We start from the raw sequence: 25,045 nt of genomic DNA on the forward strand, positions 1-25,045 counted from the left end.
ACGCTTTGATTGGTTGAACGGAAGACCAGACACTTAGTATATTAGGCTTTTATTATATAGTATAATCTAACAAACTCTCTGTGGGGGAGAGTTCCAGTAGGAAAATCAGAGGGATCAAAGAAATGCCTTAGGAATAAGCCAAGAGCTAAGATGTGGCAATTATAACTCTTCCAGATAGGATGGAGCTTGGCCCATTGTTCTATATTAAATTTCCCTTCAAATACAGGTTGGGGCAAAAGTAGGTTTACAGTTGTTGGTACACGAAACAGAGTTTATTTTTGTATTGTTATTTGTTAACTATTATTTTCCATAGGAACAACTGTAAACCTACTTTTGCCTCATCCTGTACACCATTAAATAACATTTCCTGTAGCTCCCAAAGGACATATAAAGAGACTTAGTGCCCTTTAAACTTCGTGTTACATAGCAGTAGGCGTTTTGGAGGAACAAATATAAGGCTGAGCCAACATGATGCCTCCAGGCCAACATCCTAATAAAAGAGTAATATGCAAATTGACCATACCTCCGCTACACCCACCAGCCACACCCACCATCCAATCAGGAGGGAATATGCAAATAAACCCAACCAAGATGGCTGCAGCCACAGAGAGCAGGAGGGAGGCTTGGGTTTCCCTGGCAATGGAGGAAGCCAAGCTTTCCACCTGCCCTTGCCGGCCCAGGCCTCCACTCAAGGCTACAAAGTTTCAATTATAGAAGATAAAATAAATCCCAACAGAAATGGCGGCAGCCACAGAGCTGGAGAGAGCAGGAGGCTAGGGTTGCCCCCGACGATGGAGGAAGCCAAGCTTCTGCAGCCCTGGCCTGCTTTGGCCTCCGCTTAAGGCTACAAAGTTTCAATTATAGAAGATACATAAATCCCAACAGAAATGGCTGCCGCCACTGAGCGAGCAGGCTTGGCTCCGCTCCAGGCTACAAAGTTTCAATTGTAGAAGATAAATAAATCCCAGATCTTAGGGCCTCTGCTTGGGTCGCCGGGGGGCGTGGCCGGCCTGCAAACCACCACAGGCCCCTCACCCAGGCCGCCCCATGCCCCAAGGGAACCCCCACCCTGATCCGGGACACCCTTCAGGGCAAACCAGCTGGCCCCCACCTGTGCACCAGGCCTCTATCCTATCTAATGAAAGAGTAATATGCAGATTGACCATCACTCCAACACACAAGATGGCTGCCCCCATGTGGTCAAAGATCCTGCCCCCATGTGGACACAAGATGGCCACCACAAGATGGCCAGCAGGGGAGGGCAGTTGGGAGGGACCAGGTCTGCAAGGGAGGGCAGTTGTGGGCGATCAGGCCAGCAGGGGAGGGCAGTTGGGAGGGACCAGGCCTGCAAGGGAGGGCAGTTATGGGCGATCAGGCCGGCAGAGGAGGGAAGTTGGGGGTGACTGGGCCTGCAGGGGAGGGCAGTTAGGCATCAATCAGGCTGGCAGGGGAGTGGTTAGGGGGTGATCAGGCTGGCAGGCAGAAGCGGTTAGGGGCAATCAGGAAGGCAAGCAGGCGAGCAGTTGGGAGCCAGCAGTCCTGGATTGTGAGAGGGATGTCCGGCTGCCCGTTTAGGCCCGATCCTCAAGGGGTCCCAGATTGGAGAGGGTGCAGGCTAGGCTGAGGGACACCCCCCCATGCACGAATTTTGTGCACCAGGCCTCTAGTGTGTCTATAAACCCAATGAGCAGTGTCACAACATCCTCCCTTCTACTGCCTTGTCCCCAGATGCTGAAGGTGATGCATGATTTAAAATGGTTGATTAATGATGAGAGTGAGAACAGATGAACTCTGAAGGTGCTAGAAATGAGGGTCACATGATTATGCTTCTGAAGGCCAAGTCACAGATTTAACTTCTTTGTACCTCACCCTTTCTTCCCCCTGAAACACAAGGCTAAAATTAACTCAATGTCCCTGTACCTGTAAGGTTGCTTTCACCAATGGCTTCAGTGGACTTCTGCCTGGGCCTGCTAGTGATATGTGGCTGGACGTGTGCTGGCTCTGCCAGTTCTGTTCCCGTAGTGGTTCCCTCCAGGGTTTGGTGTTGGTTATTGGTGCAAACCAGGAGATACCAGGGCCACGATGATTGAGGTTTTCCTTCTTAGGACTAGACTTCACATTTTCCACAGGAACAAACCATGAAACTTCTACAGGAAATATTTTTAAGTAAGAAAGGAGATTTTTCATATTTTTCAGAGACGTGTGAATAAAATAGGCTCTCAGCAGATTCAGCTGTCAGAGGCCATCATGATGCCCAGGAGTCTGCTTAACTGCAGAAATGACTCTATAACTGTAGTGAGGGGGTGGAGATGGGGTCAACACAAGGTCATTTAGAAAAAATAATCTAAGCATAGCTTTTCTGCTCTAAAACCGGGAATTAGAAACTGACCTTCACAGCAACTCTGCTTGTTCTTCCTTAACTTTTTGTCTCCAAGATTTCTGGTAAGGAGCTTTTTTTCTTCTACTTTTTCTTCTGACCAAGAAGTCACATCACTGTCCTCTTCCACTTTAACCTCACTAAGACTTGGAGTTGGGAAAATCACCCCAACATCTCGAGTGTGTTTTTTGACACCGTTCACAATCTCCAAGTTTCCTGAGAGGAAAGATCACAGATGTCTCTGGGAGCAGCCTTAAGACTTAGTTAGCAGGTAGTATATTCAAATCAGTAAATGAAAAGTTTTTAAGGCTTCAAAAATGCAGGCTATGGCCTTTGTTGGGTGGGTTGGAGTATGTAAGGGGGAAGAGAAGAAGGGAGGGAAAAGAGAAGAAGAAAAGGGGAAGGGAGAGAAGGAGAGGAGGAGAGTGAAGGGAGGGGGGACAAGAGAAGGGTTTTTATCTCTGAGTCAGTTTAGATATTAGAGGGAAAGAACTACTAATATAGATTCAGTTCTGATCCCAAATGAGAAAGTCAGGAAATGCTTCTAGTCCTCCTGGAAGTCACCTAGGTAAGGAAGAGGTTGACAGATATAAAGACAAGACTTGCCAAAACCGATTTGGCTCAGTGGATAGAGCGTCAGCCTGCGGACTGAAAGGTCCCAGGTTCGATTCCGGTCAAGGGCATGTAACTTGGTTGCGGGCACATCCCCAGTAGGAGGTGTGCAAGAGGCAGCTGATCGATGTTTTTCTCTCATCGATGTTTCTGACTATCCCTCTTCCTTCCTCTCTGTAAAAAATCAATAAAATATATTAAAAAAAAAAAAAAAAAAGAAAAAAGACAAGACTTGAGGGGAAAGAAAAAGTCAAGGCAGAAGTTTATTTTTGTTTTATAAAATCAAAAGACATAAAAAGGCATAAAATCAAAGGTATCCTTCCCACTCCTATTCTCCATTCACCCAGTTCATAACCCCATTATTCCAGAGAATTTTCTGTGCACATTCAAACAATTCTCTTATTTACTTATGTTAATCCTCAGCAGAGGGCATTTTTCCATTGATTTTTAGAGAGTGGGAGGAGGGGATGAGAGAGAAAGAGAGAGAGAAATACTGATGTGAAAAAGACCCATTGGTTGCCTGCTGCACACTGGATCGAACCTGCAACCAGGTATGTGCCCTTGACAGGGAGTTGAACCTGAGACACTTTGGTGCTTGGGCTGATGCTCTCACCACTGAACACACCAGCCAGGCTCTTCCTTATTTTTTAAATACATGTAGTAGCACACTATACACTGTTCTGTACCTTATCTTTTCTTTTTAATTATATGTCATGGAGATTTTGCCATATTGGTAGAGAGACCTTTGTCATCCTAAGTAGGATTTAATTATATAGATGTATAGTAATTTATTTAACCATTTGGCTATTGATGGACATATAAGTTGAATTTCATTTTCTGCTATACTAAACAATACTTAGATTAACTATGTGGATAATTCTACACACTTGTCATTTTGCACATATAATGCACAGTATATCTAAAGGCTAAATTCCAAAAGTAAAAGTGAGGGTAAAAGAAATTTTATAGAAATTGCCAAATTGCCTGTCATAGGGGTTATACTTCCAAGTTATGCTCCCACTAGAATGTATGAGAGCACTTATTTCTTTACACTCTTGCCCACATACTTGCTATGAAGCTTAGATTTTTGCCAATCTGATAGGTGAGTAATAACATTTGAGTATAGTGTTAATCTTCATTTAGCATCATGTTGACCATCTTATATTTAAGAGCTACTTGTATTTTAGTGGAAAGAAATGTTTAAATTCAAGTAATTTACCTGCTTGCACGCCCTTGTTTAACATATGTACATTTTGTTTGTCGCAAAGGGTAGAGCTCGAGCTCCAGAAATTACCAGTAGAAGATGAAACAGAGTCAGAAGAAATCATACGGTTTACCACCTAGAAAAAACAAGAGAGACCCTGTTATCATTACCTGCAGTGAATGCACAATTACCCACAGAACAAGAAAACACAGTCACCAACCAAAAAGAGCCCTTTCTTATCCAATTCTAATTGCTGAGATGAAGCTTGTGACAGTGTGAACATGCTAACACATGATTTATGACAGGGAGGAGAATGCTGCTGTGGTTGAATAAGGGTTTGAGCTGTTTCTTGAAGGTAAGACAACAAACAAACAAACAAACAAACAAACAAACTGGATATATTCCTAGGACTTGAGAAAATGGAAGAAGGTGCTAGCCAAAAATTAGCCTGGTCAGTCTTCAGGATGAAATTTTGACTGGACATCTGCGTAAGTTTTGATGAAAGAGGAGAGTACCAGGGATAATTATAGAGAGTGATGAGCAGCAGAGTGCTTTCCAAGATCAGGCTCAGATACTCACACAGGGTAAATGCTGCAGAGCTGAAAGGCCCCCTGAGAAATCCTGAATGAGTACTGCAAAAAGCATTAAAAAGCCCACAAGGCCTTTTTAATTAAGTTTAGAGCAAGGAGAGCAATGAAGGTTGGAAAAATTCATGGATGTAAGGTGATGGTGGAATATTAGTGGGTGACAAAAACATTATCAAACTGTAGTTGAATAAAAACCGTATAAAATAGTATTTCTTAAACTTGCCTATCGCAACAATCCCCTTGGGGAGTGGCCCTGACCAAGAACGATGAGTTGGAATCTCACTGGGAGGGAAGGAACATCTTGCTCGTCTCCTTAAGCAAGTTTGGTAGAGGTAAACTGAAGACCAAGTCAGGAAAGGAAAGTGCAGGTACTTGTTCCCCTGAACTAGATAAACTATATTCCAGGGACTTCAGGAAACTTAGCAACAGAATCCTGGAGGAGGGAGCTATGTTAGATGTCTGGGGACAGGAAATGTAATTTTCAGAGATATGTATTGCAAGCTGGTGGGTTTCACACTAATGACCTGAAATATTTTAGAATGGATCATCAATCTGATAACTTCAACGAGGGCTTGTAAGGCAGGCAGAGCAAGCCCTGCCAGGATAGCCTGGTTTCCCCTAGTAGACATGGTCACTAACTGGCAGACAAAAGAATTGTAGTAAGTACTTGATTTGAACAAAATGACAGAAATTCTCATGACATCTTTGAGGGCAAGATGGAGTAATATGGGCTGAATGATAATATAAGTTGGTAGAACTATACTTAGTTGAAACACTCATACCCAAATATTCTTTATCAACATAAGAGACCATTAATAAGTGACAGATCTTGCATTCAACACAAATATTGACTAAGCGCTTTCTGTGCATCAGTCACTTGGTTTACTCTGGCTATTCCTTAACATTTTACATATCAGTGTCTTAGAGATATGGGAAGCAGATATCCCCTACAATGCACATCTGGGAGGGCCTAAATGGCTGCCACAATCCCAAATAACAACAGGAATGATAGGCCAAATCAAACAAAGGATAATTACAAAGTCCCACACAGTAGGCAGAAGGAATGGCAGAAACTTGGATGCAGTAGAAAAAGCTCTGGGTCTGAAGCCCAAGACCAACACCAGTCTCAGATCTTCCCTTCCTTTTTCTACTCGAGTAAGCCATTACCTCTCTATACCAGTTTCCCATCTAGAAAGGGAAACTACATTTCTGAAATTATCTAAGTGTTAGAAAGAACAAATGATTTAGATTATAAACAGTAAAAAACAAGTATAAAACTATGAGATTATGTTAAAAAAAAAAGTATGAGCTCAGAAAGGGTGGTGAAGATGTATGCTGCCATTTTTGTGAAAAAGGGCATAAAACATATGCAGGTATTTGCTTTTTAATATATAAAATACCTATGAAAGAAACGAAACCAGGGTGGAAAGGGAGAGATAAAACTGTTTTTATTTGCAGATGGCATGATCCTCTCTGTAGAAAATATGAAGGAATCCATAAGGAGGTGCTAGAACTAAAAAAAGTTTAGCTAGAGTGCAGAATATAAGATCAATAAGAAAAAAATCCATTGTATTTTTATATTCTAGCAATGAGCAATCGGAAATAAAATGAAGGAAACAATTCCATTCATAGTATCATCAAAAAGAATAAAATATTAAGGAATAAATTTAGCAGAAGGGCAAGCTTTATACTCTGAAAACTATAAACCACTGATGGGAGAAACTAACAATCTAAATAAATAATGAGATATTCCACATATGTAATTTAAAAGTGGGTAAAAGACAGACATTTCACCAAAGAGATATGAGTGGCCAATAAGTATAAGATGTTCAACATCGTTAGTCATTAGGAAAATGCAAATTAAAAATCACAATGATATCACTTTATATCCACTAGGATAGTTATGATAAAAAAAGATGGATAATACTAAGTGCTGAGAAGGAAGGAGAGAAACTGGAACCTTCACATATTGCTGATGGGAATGTAAAAATAGTACAGCCACTTTGGAAAATACTTTGGCATTTTCTTAAAAATTAAACATAAACTTAACATATTACCCAGCAATTCCACTCATAGCTATGTACCCAAAATAAATGAAAGCCTGTCCACACAAAAATGTTTACACAAATGTTCATAGCACATTATTTATATTATCCCCTCAAATTAAACAATCCAAATGTCTAACAACTGGTAATTGGATAAACAAAATGTGGCCTATCCATATAATGGAATACTAATCACCAATAAAAAGGAACTACTGACACAAATTACAACATGGATGAACTTTGAAAATATGCTAAGCAAAAGAAGCCAGATGCAAAACACTACATATTATATGACTGTATTTGTATGAAATGTCCAGAAAAGGCAGGGGTGGGTTAAAAAATGTCTGGGGTTGTAATGCAGATTGATTGTAAATAGTTGTACAAGGGACCTTTTTGGGGTGACAGAAATGTTCTAAAATGGAATTGTGGTAATAATTGCACAACTCTATAAACGTACTAAAAATAATTGACTTGTACACTTTAAATAGGTAAATTTTATGTTATGTAAATTATACTTCAATAAATCTGTTTACTGCCCTAGCTGATTTGGCTCAATGGATAGAGCATCAGCCTGCGGACTGAAGGGTCTCAGGTTCAATTCTGGTCTAGGGCACATGTCTGGGTGTGGGCCGATCCCCAGTGTGGGGCATGCAGGAGGCAGTTGATCAGTGAGTCTCTCTCATCATTGATATTTCTCTCTCCCTCTCTCTTCCTCTCTGAAATCAATAAAAAAAATATTAAAAAAAATAAATAAATTTGTTTACAAAACAGGAGTGGGAAGGACACTACCAAATACTCTTTTACACATTTTAAATTTTGTATCATGTGATTGTATTACTACTTTAAGAAGTGAGAATAAAACAAAACCTTACAGTGTAGCAATAAAGGTCTAATGGTTCTGGTGATTTCAATGGGAGTAAAATATGTTAGGTCATAGAACTGTTCTAACCACAGAGAGGAAGGTGATAAATCTGTTCTGTCAACATGCTCTATCTGAAGTACACACAGCATGCTTAGTTCAGAGACGTTTAATGGGATACTGACAAACTTCATAGACCCAGGAAAGCTACCATCTTGGGAAAGGGGAGTAGAAAGCATGACCTGAGAGGAATAGTTCAAAGAGTGAAGATCAGAAAGAAAACAAAATAAAATAAAAATACTTCAGGGAAGGAAGAGGGGACCCCAAGAGTTAGAAGATTAGATCTATTTTCTGTGCCTTCGGAGTGCAAAACTGGGAACAGAACCAGGATATCAATGCAGGCTGATCTTGGATCTTTGTAAGTTACATCCTTTGAAAACTGGAGCCTTAGACAAATGGGATGAGCTGCTCATGAGCAGTGAGTGGAGGAGCTGTTGAAGCAGAGGCTGGAGCACCTTGTGGCACAGGTGAAGCAGAAGTGTTAGTGATGGTCCCTTCCAAGCCTGAGCCTGAACCTCCTTAAGTTCCGAAGCACACACCCAGTCGTGATATGCACCGCTGGTGTGAAAGAACACACATTTACATCTGATTAAATGAGAAGACTTGGTGTGTGTGATTCCATTTCTAGGTCAAGTCCCTGCCTAGAAAAAGGTTAATATTTAAAAATAGAAAGTAATCTAAAATAAATTTCCTTTCAACAAAATACAGTTAGCCCTCTAGAATGGTGAAAATAAAAAGAACATACAAAAGCAAGTGTTTTCAAGGATGTGGAGAAATTGAAACCCTCATACATTGCTGTGGAAATGCGAAATGGGAATAATACTTTGGCTAACGGTTTAGTAGTTCCTCAAACGGTTAAACATAAAGTTATATATGACCCAGCAGATATCCACTCCTAAGCATATTCACAAAACAAAATACATCCACACAAAAACTTGCCCATGAAAGTCCACAGAAGCTTTGTTAATAGCCAAAAAGTTAAATACAAATGTCCGTTAACTGGTGGCTGGATAAATAAAATGTGGTGTATTCATACAATGGAATGGTATTCTCTCTATATATAAAACCCTAATATGCAAATAGACCGAACCGCAGAACCGAACAACCGGTTGCTATGACATGCGCTGACCACCAGGGGGTATGCCTGGAACATGGCAGGCATTAGCAGCAGTCAGCAAAGCACGGAACATGGTGGGTGACGGCTGTGGAAGGATGATGGAGCAAGTGAGCGGGACACCAGACTAAGGCAGGGCCCCGGTCGCTGTCATTGGGGTGAACCTCTGGTGGTTACTGAAAATTCGTTCCCGTGTGCCACATTCCTGCCCTGCACTTGCACCTGCTGCAGGCGCTGTCAGCAGGTGTGAGTAGCGGCTGCCAGCCATGATCGCCCCTGAAGGTTTCTTCACCTCCTCCTGCTCCTAAGGGGCAATCAGGGCAGCAGCTGCTGCTCGCACCCACTGCTGGTGCTGGCCCCAATCGCTGTGCCATCAGCAGGTGCGAGCAGGGCCAGTGCCATCAGCACGTGGGAGGGGCAATGGTGGGAGCGGGGCTGCCAGGAGACAGGACCAGGGACGTCGGTGGGAGGGACCGGGTCGAGGCTTGGAAAATGGGCCGAGACCTGCCCCTGTGCCCCCTGAAGCCTCGTGGCTCAGTTCCTTTCAAGGTGCACGGATTTGTGCACTGGGCTCCTACTTTGGTAATAAAAAGGAATACATGCTACAATGTAGATGAACCTAGAAAACATTTAGTGAAAGAAGCCTGTCTCAAAAGATCACATATTGTATGATCCCATTTATATAAAATGTCCAGAATAAGAAAATCTATAGGCAGGAAGTAGATTAGTAACCACAGCCAGGAGCTGGGGCAGGGGTGGGAGGCGGGGGAAATGAGAAGTGACTGCTAAGGTATACAGGGTGTTTTTGGGGTGTGTTGGAAATGTTTTAAAATTAGAGGAATGGTGCACAACTCTGTGCATACACTGAGACCCAATGAATTGTACACTTAAATATGAATTTTATGGCATGTGAAGGATCTCAAGAGCTGTAAAAATACATTTATTCATGTGTGGCCAACTGAAGTACATGTAGATTACGAAACCTTATTTGGAGCAAAAGCTTCTCATGCTTTATGGTTCTGCATCTCCTGTTACTGAATCAGAGATATGAGAACAATGGAATGTGATCAACAGTATCATTTCAAATAACGAACATTCTTAACAAAAATGTAGGTGCTAGATGTTGTAGATACACTGTAACACTATACACACTCTACGATTAGGGCCAAGTGCAAACTATCAGAATCATGCAATCATGCCATGTTGACGTTCACAGTTTCACAATAATCGCAATATACAGGTCTGCATTGTGTATGACAATTTGTGCTGAGAACCCACTATGGGATAGAACATTTTTGCTAAAGTCATTTACAGATGCTGTTGGTAAACCACAACACTCCCACTTTCCTCGGTCCATGGGAAAGGCTAATGACTTATCTATCCCTCAGGGCCTGGGATTAGCCAGGTGTGATCAGCCCATTTAGTTCTCTGTAATGGGGCTTATATATAAAGATTTAAGTGACTACAAGTCAAATGACATTATCAGCTATCATGGTTTAAGCTTGCTGTTGTAGAGTCTTGAAAGGAGATACATGGCTGTTTTTTGTGTTTTTTTTTTTTTTAATATATTTTTATTGATTTCAGAGAGGAAGGGAGAAGAGATAGAAAAATCAATGATGAGAGAGTATCATTGACTGGCTGCCTCCTGCATTCCCCACATTAGGGACTGAGCCCACAACCTAGGCATGTGCCCTTGACCGGAATCGAACCTAGGATCCTTCAGTCCACAAGCTGATGCTCTTTCCACTGAGCCAAACTGGCTAGGGCTACATGGCTATTTTTGTTTTAATTTCTATTATTATGAGAGCAAACTCACCTGCTGATGCCTTACTCTACACTGGGAAAAGGAAGTAATTGCCACCATTTGAGATGTTTCAGGCTTTTGTATGTTTTAGTTTAACTAAAATCTAGGTGAGACTCATTTTCATATTTGTTGATCAAAGACACCATCAGATCCAGAAAAAGGAAAAAAGCTTTTCAACTAAAAATTTACTTTTTAGGTGGAAACAGGAAAACAATATAGGAAAAAAGGTCATGTTTCCTTATATGACCCTATATGGCTATTCTTCATGTAGATTGTTATTGCTGACCTTCAGGTAGTCAGGTGCCTGCAAGATGTTTTGCTTTGTTTTGTTTTCCTCCCCAGAGGAATGGGTTTATGTTAATTCATTTATAACCATTCAAGTTTAGGACCAAGATACACAATGATAAGATAGTCAGAGTCAAAATTATAAATAATAAAAATTTTTGTTGTTGTGAAAAGTTTTTAGTTATATGCAGATCAAACTGGGAAGTGTAGTTTCAATAATAAAACTACCCAGTAAAGGATGACACAATCACAAAGTACCTGTCCCAAAAAGAACACTTTAACATAGTTTCAATTCCTAGAGACAAGATTAAAGCTTAAAAAGCAGGAACTCAGGTGATAATTATTATTCAGAACTGGTCATTTATTTCTGCAGGTATGGTAGATAACTATGGAAAATCTTCCCCAGAAAATTAAAAATGCAGTAGCTCCTCAGAAATTTTCTTTTGTTACATGAATGAGGAAATACTACAGAGATGGAATGATTCTGAATGATGTCAAATTCACAGTATGGTCACAAGGCTGGATTGATAAAATGATAACTGAGGCCAAGAAACTAACAGGATATTTAAGTTCCCCAGATAATGACAGGGCTTGGGGTAGGAAAAAAAAAAAAGAAAAACAAGTCCTCAATTAATACATGGGTAAAACCAGGTTAACAAATGATCATGAAAATCTTGTAAAGGGTGGTCCAACTAGATGACATGGGTCCCAAAGGATTTCCTATCAGGTTTTTAATTATGGCTTGGAAGTGCCTCCTCTTCCCCTACTCCCCTTTTCTGCATTCTCTTAAGTCTTTCCTCTTGGCTTTAATATTTATGAAAGAAGATGACGACTCTACATGATGACTTGAAAATCTTTATTTCACTTACGATACTCATGAAAATCATACATATCTATGTTAGATATTTTCACTCGTATATTCTGATCTAACTTCAAGTTTAATAAATGAAATGGCTTCATATTTTGGTCAGAATTAGTTTCCTCTTTAGATCTCTCCATTCTGATAAGGTGTTCACATATTCAGTTATTTTGAGTAGAAATTTTAAAAGAACCATGGCTATTAATTACCAAGTCCAATTGATTCGAGTCCAGCTTAACCCAAGAATATTAGATTTTTCTAACAATTTAGGAATATCACTTTGTTTAAAAATCTCTATTAACAATTAGGTGAATATAAAAATAACATCATACCTATGCACACAAAAATAAATTCCATGTGGATTAAGGGTTTAAGAGGGTTGCCTCCTACCCTTAGGATGATGTTTTTAAGTTTTCATCTGTTAGGTGAAAAATAGTAGCTGTTAAGGTGGCAATGTTACTATATTGTGGTTAGAAAGTAAGAGCTTATAAATCTTCCACTTTGGGATTTATAAACATTTTGTCTAAATGTACAATTACTTTTTTAAAGTGGACATTTGGAACAACTGTAGATACTGTGTTTTGGAAATGAAGTTTTATATAGATATTTTAAATCATGCTTGTAAATATGGCTATTAAAATCTTCCACATCTTTTATCTGTTATATGTAAAAATCAAAGAAAAGCAATTAAAGTATCCCACTCTTACGTTATCACTTTCTATATTATAATTATGTCTAGATGAATGAACAAATGTTTGTAACCTGGTTCAAAGGACCACAGTAGACGAGATTAACCAAAGAACCTGTATGTACATATGCATAACCCATGGACACAGACAATAGTGTGGTGAAGGCCTGGGGTGGGGGCGGGTGAGGGCTAGAAGGGGTCAAATGGGGAAAGAAAAGGGGACACCTGTAATATTTTCAACAATAAAGATTATAAAAGAAAAAACCCACCAGTGAGTAAACAGGAAAAAAAAAAGGATAGCAGTAATTTTGGAAGTCTCTAAAAGACTCTCCTCTCTTAGAAATTACAAAGTGGGGGTAGGATATATTCACAACACAAGTAACATTTAATTAAAAAAAACAACAACAACACACCAACAAAGAAAACTCCTACCTTCCCATAGTATATGAACTTGTATTTGTAATCTTCCAGCAAAACTAGAAATTGGCATAGAAATGAAAACATAGGAATTTTCATGCATTGTAGGTAGGAATAGAGACTGGAAAATTAAGTATACATATAGCTTATGATCCATGATTCCACTTCTGGATATATATGCCAAAGACAGTCTCACACAGGTCCATTAGGGGATATGCACAAGGGTGTGCACTGTGGTCTTTTGTGGTGCTGGGAGTTGACAGCAACCTTGGTGTCCACTACAGGGAACATACATAAAAGAGGCCATGAACCTAGGAGCACATTTAACTGAACCCTTAGCACATGGAGTTAAAAGAAAATTCTACTTTACTTTGGCATAGAAACTATGTATAATACTTCTCTAATCCTAATATTTTACTCTGCTTCCAGAAGGATTTATTATGAGATTCAAATAGAAATTTTAAGCAGAAACTAGAATGCAATGAAAAACCTGAAGATTTTCCTTTCCAGCTCATAACTAACATTTTGTGTGTTTGATCTGTCTGGCTTACCTCACTTTTTATTTTTTATTTTTTTAATATATTTTATTGATTTTTTACAGAGAGGAAGGGAGAGGGATAGAGAGCCAGAAACATCGACGAGAGAGAAACATCGATCAGCTGCCTCCTGCACACCCCCCACTGGGGATGTGCCCGCAACCAAGGTACATGCCCTTGACTGGAATCGAACCCGGGACCCTTCAGTCCGCAGGCCGACGCTCTATCCACTGAGCCAAACTGGTTTCGGCTTACCTCACTTTTTAAATTAATGTCAAACAAAAACAACCTTAATAGTTTATTATTAGAAAATACATGCTTCTGGTAAAAAAAACATGACATAGAAATTTATAAAGAATCCCATAATTTTAAGATAATGTCAGTATTTTGATTCAGTTGTGTGACATATACATACATATATATATGTGTGTGTATATATATATATATATATCACACAATTATGTATAGATAAAATATTTGTAATATAAATATAGTTTTACATCTTGCTTTTTATTTCTTAATATATCATAAAATGTTTTCTTTGGGTTCCAAATTACTGCTTTTTACTTGTTTCTCTCCATATATGATCATAATTGTAAAGACTAATATGAAATTAGCCAATACTATTAAAATAAATAAGAAATATTGGAAAACATTTGATTTGACATTAATGAGATAAAAAATATAGAGAAATAATTCATCTCCAACTTTTTTCCATGAACTGAAACACCTGACATTTTTTTTTTTCTGACAATAGTAAACTATTCCCCTTCTTCAACTCCAGTATGCAACCAGAAACAGAAAAAGAGATAAGGAATGTTGGGAGAAGGAATGTGAGAGAAAACACGGAGCACAGAGGCAAACAGCAAGAACATGAGAAAAAGGGAGGAGAGGAGGAGTAACCAGAAAAACAAGAGACACAGCAGAGACAGTGAGACGAGACAGCAGGGGTGGGAAGGGGAAGAGCACAGTGCACAGAGTATGGGTGTACAGAGGTACAGAGAAAAGCAGAAAGCATGAAAAGATACAGTAGTGAGAGAAAGCATGGACTGTAGAGAATGCATAAATACGGAGATAGGCACAGAAAGACTGAGTCAAAGAAAGAGTAGGTGTCATCAAAGGAAGGAGGGGAGGATGAGCAGGCAGCTGCAGTTATTCCCTTATACTGACTCTTAAACCCTCAAATAACAGGTAAAAAATGTGCTGGACACACAGGTTCAGGACAAAGAAGCATGAGCATATCTGAGGAAATCCAGGTTAAAGACAAGATAGGCAGTTCAAAAAAGAAATAGAAATGGTCAATAATCATATAAAAGAAAATAAAAATCTCAGTGGATGTGATTTGAAAAATGTAAAGCAGAATAGATACCATATTCCAGGCCTATCTGCTTGGCAAATGCTAACAAGAATGCCATTGTCAGGTACTGACCAAGGTATTATTATTATACATTGCTAGTGAAAAAATAAATTATTTCAGGAGGACAACTTAATAGTGTAGACTAAAAAAACTTTTTAAAAATCCTCACCCAAGGATATATTATTGATTTTTAGAGAGAAAGGGAGGAGAGGGAGAGAGAAACATCTATGTGAGAAACATCCATAGGTTGCCTCCAGCATGTGCCCTTACCTGAGATGGAACCCACAACCTCTTGGCATACAGGATGATGCTGGATTAAACATTTTGAATGTGCATACTTAATAATCCAGAAATTTCATGTTAGAAATATATCTCAAGGAAACAGAAAAAAATCCATAGAGATGTAACAAGATAATTCATCAAAGTGCAGATTATGATAAAAATTTCAAAACAAGTTAAATATCTGTCATTAGGTAACTAATTAGATAAATACTATATTTATACAATGAAACCCATAAAGCCAGTAAAAATGACTACATTAATCTGCATCTGACATAGAAAGATGTCTATGATATACTAAGTGTAAAGTTTCAAAACAATATACATATTTCTTTTACTTGTTTCTCTTCATATATGAACACGAGTGTAAAGACTATTAAAATCTGTTTTATAAAAATGTAAGAAACACTGATAAATATTTAATCTTATTCTCTCATTAAAGTCTCTTCATTAGGTATTTAGCTACATTAGAACATGGACATAATGAAATAGATTCAACATAAGCAGATGTGTAAATTATAAAATACAAACCTGGAAGCTTATTTATGAAAATGTTAATCGATTTTGACTATTTCAGGACAGTGAGAATTATGGGTGATTTCCAAATTTTTTGTATTTTTTATATTATCTGAACTCTTTACATTTAGTTATCTTTTACCTTTATACTCAAAGGAAATAAAGATAAATCTTTTTGAACAAAATATTTGGTAATAAAGAGGGACAAAAATATAAAGTGGTAGAAGCACCAGGTAAAATCATTAATAGTCTATGAGGAGCAAAAACATGAGCACAGTTCTAGTTGAGAAGAAGCCTACAGACAAGACAGAAATCCAAAATAAAAGATAGAGAAACAGAGAAAACAGATGAATGAATTTTAGAAAATATGATAGCATAAAGACAGGCTTAATGAACCTCTTCTTCAATAACTGAAAGACAAAATAAAAAGTGAAAAGGATATTCAGAATATAGGGAAAGGACTCAACTCAGACCAAAAAAATTCCAGAAATACTGTCTAGAGAAACTGTTACCAAAGGCTGCTATGAGTTAACAAAAGAGAAGAAAAAAAACAAAGAAAAAAATAAATAAGAGAGAATAAAAAAAACAAAAAACAAAAGAGATGGGAACTAGACTGGCTGGGCCTGATAGAGTCTGGAAATTACATGTAATCTGGCTTAAGTCTGGAAGTTACAACTTCAGACACCCCAGGGGATAGCCGAATCCCTGGGAGGGAATTAACACCCCTCTGCCCTCCATGTAGTAGGGATGAAGGACTGCTTTTCCAATCTCCCAGGGGACAACCAGTCCACTGAGATTATAGCTGGGTAAGGGGTGTAGTTGGGGGAGGAATCCTATCTAATAAAAGAGAAACATGCAAATTGACCGTACCTCTGCTACACCCACAAGCCATGCCCACCAGCCAATCAGGAGTGAGTATGCAAATTAACCCAACCATGACAGCGATTAATTTGCATATCCAGGGGCAGAGGGAAGACTGAAGACAGCATAGAAGGAAGCCAAGCGCTGCAGAAGGGAGCAAAGCTGTGGAGAATATGTTAAAAATGGAAAATGAACTTACTTTGGACAATCTACAGTGTAATTCATAGTGATTAAAAACTGTCATCTAGCCGTAACTGGTGTGACTCAGTGGACAGAGCGTTGGCCTGCGGACTCAAGGGTCCCGGGTTCAATTCCGGTCAGGGGCATGTACCTTAGTTGCGGGCACATCCCCAGTAGGGGGCGTGCAGGAGGCAGCTGATTGATGTTTCTCTCTCATCGATGTTTCTAACTCTCTGTCCCTCTCCCTTCCTCTGTAAAACATCAATAAAATATATTTTAAAAAACAAAAAAAACACACACACAAAAAAAACCTGTCATCTATACTGTATGTGCCAGACATAAACTTATACATAAATCTTAAATTACCACAAGATAAATCAACTTTCAATTATATTCTTTGGAATCCTTAATGGATCAAGGAAACCAATATTTGGGAAGAATATAATAAAGATAATTAACAAAGATGATATACTAAGCATATTCATATAATTAGAATGTTATACTCTGTATGGAGACACTACCTCCTTTTTAACACCCTTGAAGTACTTAGTCATACATTAAGTCACAAGTCTCTATATATCCTTAAAACAGAAATAGAATTGAGCACAATCTCTAATCACGATACAGCAAAATTAATATGCAGTAAGATAATAAATCTAAGCAATGGAATTAAAAAAAATTCTCTCCTAAACTCCTCTTGGGTCCAACAGGAAATCCAAAGCTACATTATAAAACATCTAAAAGGTACTACTAATAAAAATACCACAGGTCAAAATCTACCAGTAGTGATATACATTTTTTTTCCACTTGGATATCAAGAGAGTTGAATAAAGCAGTGCTGCCATCCTTATAACCACCACCACCACCAATAACAACAAAAATATACCAACTTTAATTTCATGAATTTTCTTGAAGCCTCAGAAAGTCGAGGTCAGAGGTCAACTCTGGTCCTAAATCTAAGAAGAGACTGCTGTTATCTGGTTACCTGGCAGAGATACAATTGGATACAATTAAGAAGGTTCAAGATTGGATTAAGTGCTGGAGACCAAGTGTGCACTGACAAGAGTGTGAAGCCCTTTGGGGCTATAGAAATTGAGGGAGTCTGTACCCCTTTGCTGACTATTTTCTATGAACTCCACCAGGAAAACGATTGAAGAGTTTTATGGAAGTGTCCATTATAGTGCAGACCCAGGAAAGTGAAACAGCAGCTGTTGTGGGAAGGGCACAAAACTACCTGGGAGGGATGTCAGCAAAACTGGCAGAATAGGGAGAGCTCCAGGAACCTGCCCCTTTACTAGGACCAAAAATCTGACAAAAACTGTCAAAATCAACCTTATCAAAACTCTGAAATACAGTCAAAGGTACATGGCAACTAAAGAAAAGCAAGAGCAAGGCCAAATAAACAAAGTAGGAGAGAGCTTTGTGGCTTTTTACTTAGCATTGCTTGCCCCACCCGTATTCCCCCTTCCCTGGCAAAGTATTTCTGGAATGCAAGGATGGTTTAACACATGATTATCAATATATACCATATTAATAGAAATTTAAAAAACCACCCATATGATCATCTCAATAGGTGCTGAAATATTTGGCAAAAAACAAAACCTTTTCATGGTAAAAACTCACCAAAATAGGAAAAAAAGGTAACTTCCTCAGCACAATAAAGGTCATATATGAAAATACACAGCTAAAACCATTCTCAACGGCAAAAGACTGAATGCTTTCCTAAGATCATAAACAAACAATGGTGCCTTGCTTTTACCACTTCTATTTGACACTCAACTGGAAGATCTAGCTAGACCAATTAGGCAAGAAAAATAAAGGGCACCCAAATTGAAAAAGAGGAAGTAAGACTATCTCTATTCACAGATAAAGCCCTAGCCGGTTTGGTTCAGTGGTTAGAGCATCAGTCCATGGACTGAAGGGTCATGGGTTTGATTTTGGTCAAGGGCACATACCTCAGTTGCAAGCTCAATCTCTGGCCTGGTTGGGGCGTGTGCAGGAGGCAACCAGACAATGTGTCTCTCTCACATTGATGTTTCTCTTTGTTTCTCCCCCTCCCTTCCACTCTCTCTAAAAATCAATGGAAAAAATATCCTTGGGTGAGGATTAACAATAACAACAACAACAAAAACCTGCAAGAAAACTGTTAGAATTAATAAACAGTCAGGTTGCGTGATACAAGACCAACATGCAAAAATCAGCTGAGTATCTATACACTAACAATGAACAATGCAAAAATGAAGAAAACCATTACACTTAAAATCACATCAAAAAGAAAAAATAATAAAAATCATATGGCATACCAAAGGGCCTCAAATAGCCAAAACAGTCTTGAAAAAGAATAAGGTTGGAGGTCTTATACTCCCTGATATCAAAATTTATTTCAAAAGATAGAGCAAACCCAAACAGTGTGTACTGGCATACTGTAGACAGACACATAGACCAATGGAATAGAATAGAGAGCCCAGAAATAAACCCTTACATATATGGTCAAATGATTTTTGACAAGGGTGCCAAGACCATTCAACAGGGAAAAGACTGTCTTTTTTCTTTTTCTCTTTTTTAAAATATATTTTATTGATTTTTTACAGAGAGGAAGGAAGAGTGATAGATAGTCAGAAACATCGATGAGAGAGAAACATCGATCAGCTGCCTCCTGCGCACCTCCTACTGGGGATGTGCCCGCAACCAAGTTACATGCCCTTGACCGGAATCGAACCTGGGACCTTTCAGTCGCAGGCTGACTCTCTATCCACTGAGCCAAACCGGTTTTGGCAAGACTGTCTTTTTTCAACAAATAGTGCTGGGACAACGAAATATGCATGTGCAAAAAAAATAAAGCTTAAAGCCTTAACACTGTATACAAAAATTACTTCCTGTGCTCACGGACTGGTAGACTTAATATTGTTAAGATGGCAATAAATCCCAAAGCCAACACAGATTTAATACAATATAAAAATCCTAATGACCTTTTCAGCAAAAATTGAAAAGCTGATCTTAATATTCACATGGAGATACAAGGGATTTAAATAGCCAAAACAGTGTTGGAAAAGAACAAAGTTGGAGGAGTCACCTTCTCAGTTCTTTCCACAAAGCTACAGTAATCAAAATAGTGCAGTAATGGCATACAAATAGAAATACAGATAAAAAGAATAAAACTGAAAGCCTAGAAATAACCCTCAATTATATGGTCAATTGAGTTTTGATACTCAAGGGAGAAAGAATAGTTTTTTCAATAACTGGTGCTAAGACAATTGAATATCAATGTGGAAAACAATGAAGTTTTGACCCTTACCTCATATTATATACAAAAATTAACTCAATATATATCAAAGATGCAAATGAAAGAGCTAAAAGTATAAAAAATTTAAAATAAAAGGGCCCTAACCGGTTTGGCTCAGTGGACAGAGCGTCGGCTTGCGGACTGAAAAGGTCCCAGGTTCGATTCCGGTCAAGGGCATGTACCTTGGTTGCGGGCACATCCCCAGTAGGGGGTGTGCAGGAGGCAGCTGATCAATGTTTCTCTCTCATCGATGTTTCTAACTCTCTATCCCTCTCCCTTCCTCTCTGTAAAAAAGCAAAAAAATGTATTTAAAAAAAATTAAAATAAAAGGACAAATCTTTATGACTTTGGACTTAGCAATGGTTTCTTAGATATGAAACCAATAGCACAAGCAACAAAAGATAGGGATACTGGGCTATTCATCAAACTGTAAACTGTTGTAGCCTAGCCAACATGGCTCAGTGGTTGGCCGTTGACCTATAAAGCAGGAGTTCATGCTTTGATTCCTGGTCAGGGTACATGCCAGATTGCGGGCTTCATCCCTAGTAGAGGCGTGCAGGAGGCAGCCAATCAATGATTTTCTCTCATCATTGATGTTTCTATCTCTCTCTTCCTCTCTAAAATATGTATATGTATATAAAAATATAAAACAAAAAAATCACATTGTGAATGTACTCAATGCCACTAAACTGTGCAATTTAAAATCATTAAAATGATAAACTTTATTTTTTAAAATATATTTTTATTGATTTCAGAGAGGAAGGGAGAGGAAGAGAGATAGAAACATTAATGATGAGAGAGAATCACTGATCAACTGCCTCCTGCGCGCCCCCTACTGGGGATCGAGCCCGAAATCGGGCATGTGCCCTTGACCAGAATCAAACCCGGAACTCTTTATTCCGCAGGCCAGTGCTCTATCCACTGAGCCAAACCGGCTAGGGCAAAATGATAAACTTTGTTATGTATATGTATTTTACCACACACAAAAATCCCTCCTTAGATCCTTTTCCCTCATCTCTTCCATGGAACAAAAAGCCTTAATCTGTGCCATTTCCAATTCTTTTTTACTTAAAAAAATTCATATTGTACTATTTCTATATGTAATCACTATCATTTAATACCTACCAAACCTCAATTATAATATTTATGGTAAACTGTCTGGACGTCTCGTGCCTTCTTTTGTCTAGACTAGCAATCTCTAAATTAATTATGCAGTCCTACAGGAAAAAAAATATACATGTATCTTAATCTTTACCCAAGGGTATTTTTAAAAACTGATTTGAGAGAGAGAGCATTAATTTGTCTTCCCATCACTCACATTTCTTCATTTATTTTTAAAAGTCATGTTGTAGCTCACCTCTCTCTGCCTTCCATAATTTTCTTTCACTCTATATTTCCTTTATGAAAATCTTATTTTTTATTTTGTGTGTGTTTAAAAGCAACTCAAAATGTCTTGAAAGACAGGGAGAAATGAATAAAAAAACAAAAAACAAAACAAAAACAAACCCAGGCAATATTGGTGAGAATGGAGGTCATTCTAAACTAAAAGCTCCCCGGAGCCAGGGATATACTTTGCAGATTCTGAAGCAATTCGAGTGAGAGACACATTGATGTACGAGAGGAACATCAATAGGTTGCCTCCCTTATGTGCCCTAACTGGGGAACTAATTGGCAACCTAGGTATATGCCGATGGGGAATTGAACCCGCAACCTTTTTGGTGTATGGGATGACACTCAACTAACTGGCCAGGCAATATTTTTGAGCATAAATTACCAAAGTAGATATTTACAGTGTGGGGCAAAATTAAATTTACAGTTGTTTATACAGAAAATGCAATTAGAAAATAATAATACAGGAGTAAACTTTCACCTACTCACAACTGTAAACCTATTTTGCCTCACCCTGTATTTATAAATTATGTTATTACTGTACTCATCTATGTATATCAAAGCCTAAGTCAGTGGTTGGCAAACTCATTAGTCAGCAGAGCCAAATACCAACAGTACAACGATTGAAATTTCTTTTGAGAGCCAAATTTTTAAACTTAAACTTCTTCTAACGCCACTTCTTCAAAATAGACTCGCCCAGGCCATGGTATTTTGTGGAAGAGCCACACTCAAGAGGCCAAAGAGCTGCATGTGGCTCGTGAGCCGCAGTTTGCCGACCACTGGCCTAAGTGACCAAATGACCACCAGGGGGCAGACACTCAACGCAGGAACTGCTCCCTGATCGTCAGTGTCCAACTTCCCCCGGTCCCTCCCCACCAGCTGGCCAGCCCTGATTGGCCCTGATTGCCAGCAGGCCGAGGGACCCCATCTGTGCACGAATTCATGCACTGGGCCTCTAGTATAATATAAACATATATAAAATGTAAATTTTAAAAGTTTGAGAAAAAATAAATCGAATCTTTTTCTTTCCATACTACAAAGAACCATTTCGCAAGCATCACTCTTTATAAAGCACTTCTCTGGGCACACTAAATTTTATTCTTGCGTTAAAGTATGTGTTGACCCTTTGTGGGATGTCTTTGCTGAACACTACAGTAAGGTCATATTAGCCTTATAGGCATTATTACTGAACCTACTGTAAGGATGCTGCTGAGTACTCTATTACACTGTGGTTCCTTCTTTATGAGGACAGATGAGTACATTTCTTTTAGGTTTTTAGTACCAGAAACATGTAGTGCTTTTGAAAACTCAGTTTGTTTTTATATTATAGACTTGTGATTGATCACAAAATTCTAGCAATAGTAACTGGTAGAAAACAAAGCAAAATTTGTGACTCACAACCATATCTACAAGGTACATTTTATCTCTCTCTAGCATCAACTTGTCTTCCCGTAACTCACAAATTTTCATTTATTTATAGAAGTTATGTTGTAGCTCATCCCTCTCTGGCTTCCATAATTTTCTTTCATTCGCATTCTTTATTTCCTTTTTAAAAATCATAGTATAGAGTGAGTGTGTGTGTGTGTGTGTGTGTGTGTGTGTGTGTGTATGTGTGTTTAAAAGCAACTCAAAATGTCTTGAAAGACAGGGAGAAATAAATCAACAAAAAAACAAAGTAAAAAAACCCAAGCAATATTGTTCAGAATGGAGGTCATTCTAAACTAAAAGCTCACCGGTGCCAGGGATATACTTTGTAGATTCTGAAGCAGTTAGCAGCAAAGCCCTTCATCCAAAGGATAATTTGTAAATGAGTGTTGATGAAAAGAATGACAACTCACAATAGCACTGTACTACACTTTCTCACTCTTTTCCAGTTGGTAAGCAATATTATAGTGAGGAAAGGGCAAATGGCTTTTTTCCACCTGTGTGCAAAGCTTAACTAAAAAGTCCATGAAAAAGGCAGTCACATTGCCAGATGCAATTTGTAGCCATGTACCTGGATGTGTTTCCTTCTGGTGTGTTCAGAAGTCATTTGGGGATAACTCAATGCTTTCTTCTTATTCTTGCTCCGCTTCTCAATGTATCTCCTCTGATGGTCAGTGATGCTGCTGTATAATTTAACTCTCCTGGGTGACAAACAAACTCTTTCATGGCCAAAAGCCTGGATTAATCGGGCAGTGTCAATGGTGGAAAGAGAGCTGCTCCTTTCATGCAAAGTCACTTCTTTATCTGTTTGGGTCAATATATCTGATTCCACAGGAGAAGTTGTGGTGGAAAGGATGTTGGTGGCAGTATCTGTGAGCAGCTCACTCTCCTCTGAGGGTCTAGAATCTGAAGAAGTATTGTTTATATAACAAAAATTTGGCTGTTTTCTCAGAATATATTTATCAAATTTAACCTGTTCAATTTTAATCTGATTGGGCCTTCCAGCTTGATGAGTAGAAAGCACCTTGCTTTTTTTAAGATCTCCTATGTTTTTATGGCATTTCTCCAAACTTTTATACCGCTTCTTTTTCTGAAGCTTGTTTCTCTGCTGCTGTCTACCATTCCATTCCTTAGTATCTCGCTGCCCTCTGCTATCATCCTGTGTACTTTCTGAGGGCCAAAGAGAATGTGTGATAGGATTCTGAAGAAGTTTAGCCAAACGATCAAGTCGCTCCACCAAGGATAGTTCTTTTCCACCCCTGCACTCGAGAGATTTCTGTTGCTTCTGTCGCTCCTGATACTTGTTCCAGAGTTCATTCAAACTTGTAATGTGCTGAGTCGTGGGCTCTGGGGTGACCTTATGATCCTTTTTTTGATCGTTAATCTGTTTGTCACATTTTGTATAATCTCCAGCCTGACTTTTAGTAGGATGTATCATTTCTTTGTTTCCCAAGTTTACATTGATACGGAGGCTCTCTATTCTAGTACATTCTGTCTTTTCCTCATTTTGATAAGAGGGAGGAAGACAAATACGGTGTTTGTCTGGATGATGCTGGAAGAAATCTTTCCAAGAATGCCCCATGAAAACACTTCTCCCTAAGGATTCATGGCAAAAATCTCGATCACTTGGTAGGTGCACTGGATGATGAAAGTAAAACTTGGCTGACCTGAACACAGAATGGGTAGTATTTTCAAATTCCGAACTAGACTCTGAAAAGGAGAAAAAAAAAGATTTTGAAGGACTTTCAAAATATTGTCATTGCCTTTAGAAATAGTATTCACACTTAATTCTTTAGAAACAGAAGAAAAAGAAAAGAACAGTTTATATAAAGTTTCAGAAAATTTACTGCCTGAACAAAGGATTTATGCCTTGTGCCTAGTGGCTAGATTAGCATGGAAAACATTTAAGAGACGCAGGGTCAGAAGACCTGGATTCTGGGTAGGAATCTGTCACAAACTGGCTGGGTGACCTTGAGAAAGAAGCTTTAGTCCTCGGGACTATAACAGCAGCTGTTTTGTACTAACTGCTTGCTCTGTGTGGGGTATTAGGATCAGTGCTCTCTCTATATTTTTTCCCTTTTTATTCAATCATGCTGATAAAACTGAGAGATATGCCTTACTAGCCCCTCTTTCAGCTAAGAAACCTGAGAATTCATTTTCATTATCAGAAATTAAATGCGTGGGATAAAAAAGAAAAACTCTTTACATGTTCTAGACCCTCTTAAAATTTCCTTCTGTGAGCATCTTCACATTTTTCCCTCCAATTTTGTTTACTGTGGTAAAATACACCTAATACAAAATTTACCAT

The 25,045-nt window shown here is 38.7% G+C and overlaps 2 protein-coding genes across 2 annotated transcripts in view; both read right to left on the reverse strand.

The window, feature by feature from the left end:
* STAMBP (STAM binding protein) overlaps positions 1–25,045 on the reverse strand; it is a 762,428-nt gene that overhangs the window by 155,222 nt on the left and 582,161 nt on the right. The gene's annotated exons all lie outside the window — the stretch shown is intronic.
* Positions 1–25,045, reverse strand: part of ALMS1 (ALMS1 centrosome and basal body associated protein) — a gene marked incomplete at its 5' end in the record, with an annotated part of 140,444 nt that overhangs the window by 12,880 nt on the left and 102,519 nt on the right. Inside the window, 4 exon segments of the mRNA XM_080686207.1 lie at positions 1,921–2,147; positions 2,390–2,593; positions 4,209–4,329; positions 23,309–24,447. Coding sequence (XP_080542333.1) covers positions 1,921–2,147; positions 2,390–2,593; positions 4,209–4,329; positions 23,309–24,447 — 1,691 coding nt within the window.

This window comes from Plecotus auritus (genome assembly GCF_963455305.1).
Source record: "Plecotus auritus genome assembly, chromosome: 8".
In the NCBI taxonomy this organism is placed as follows: domain Eukaryota; kingdom Metazoa; phylum Chordata; class Mammalia; order Chiroptera; family Vespertilionidae; genus Plecotus; species Plecotus auritus.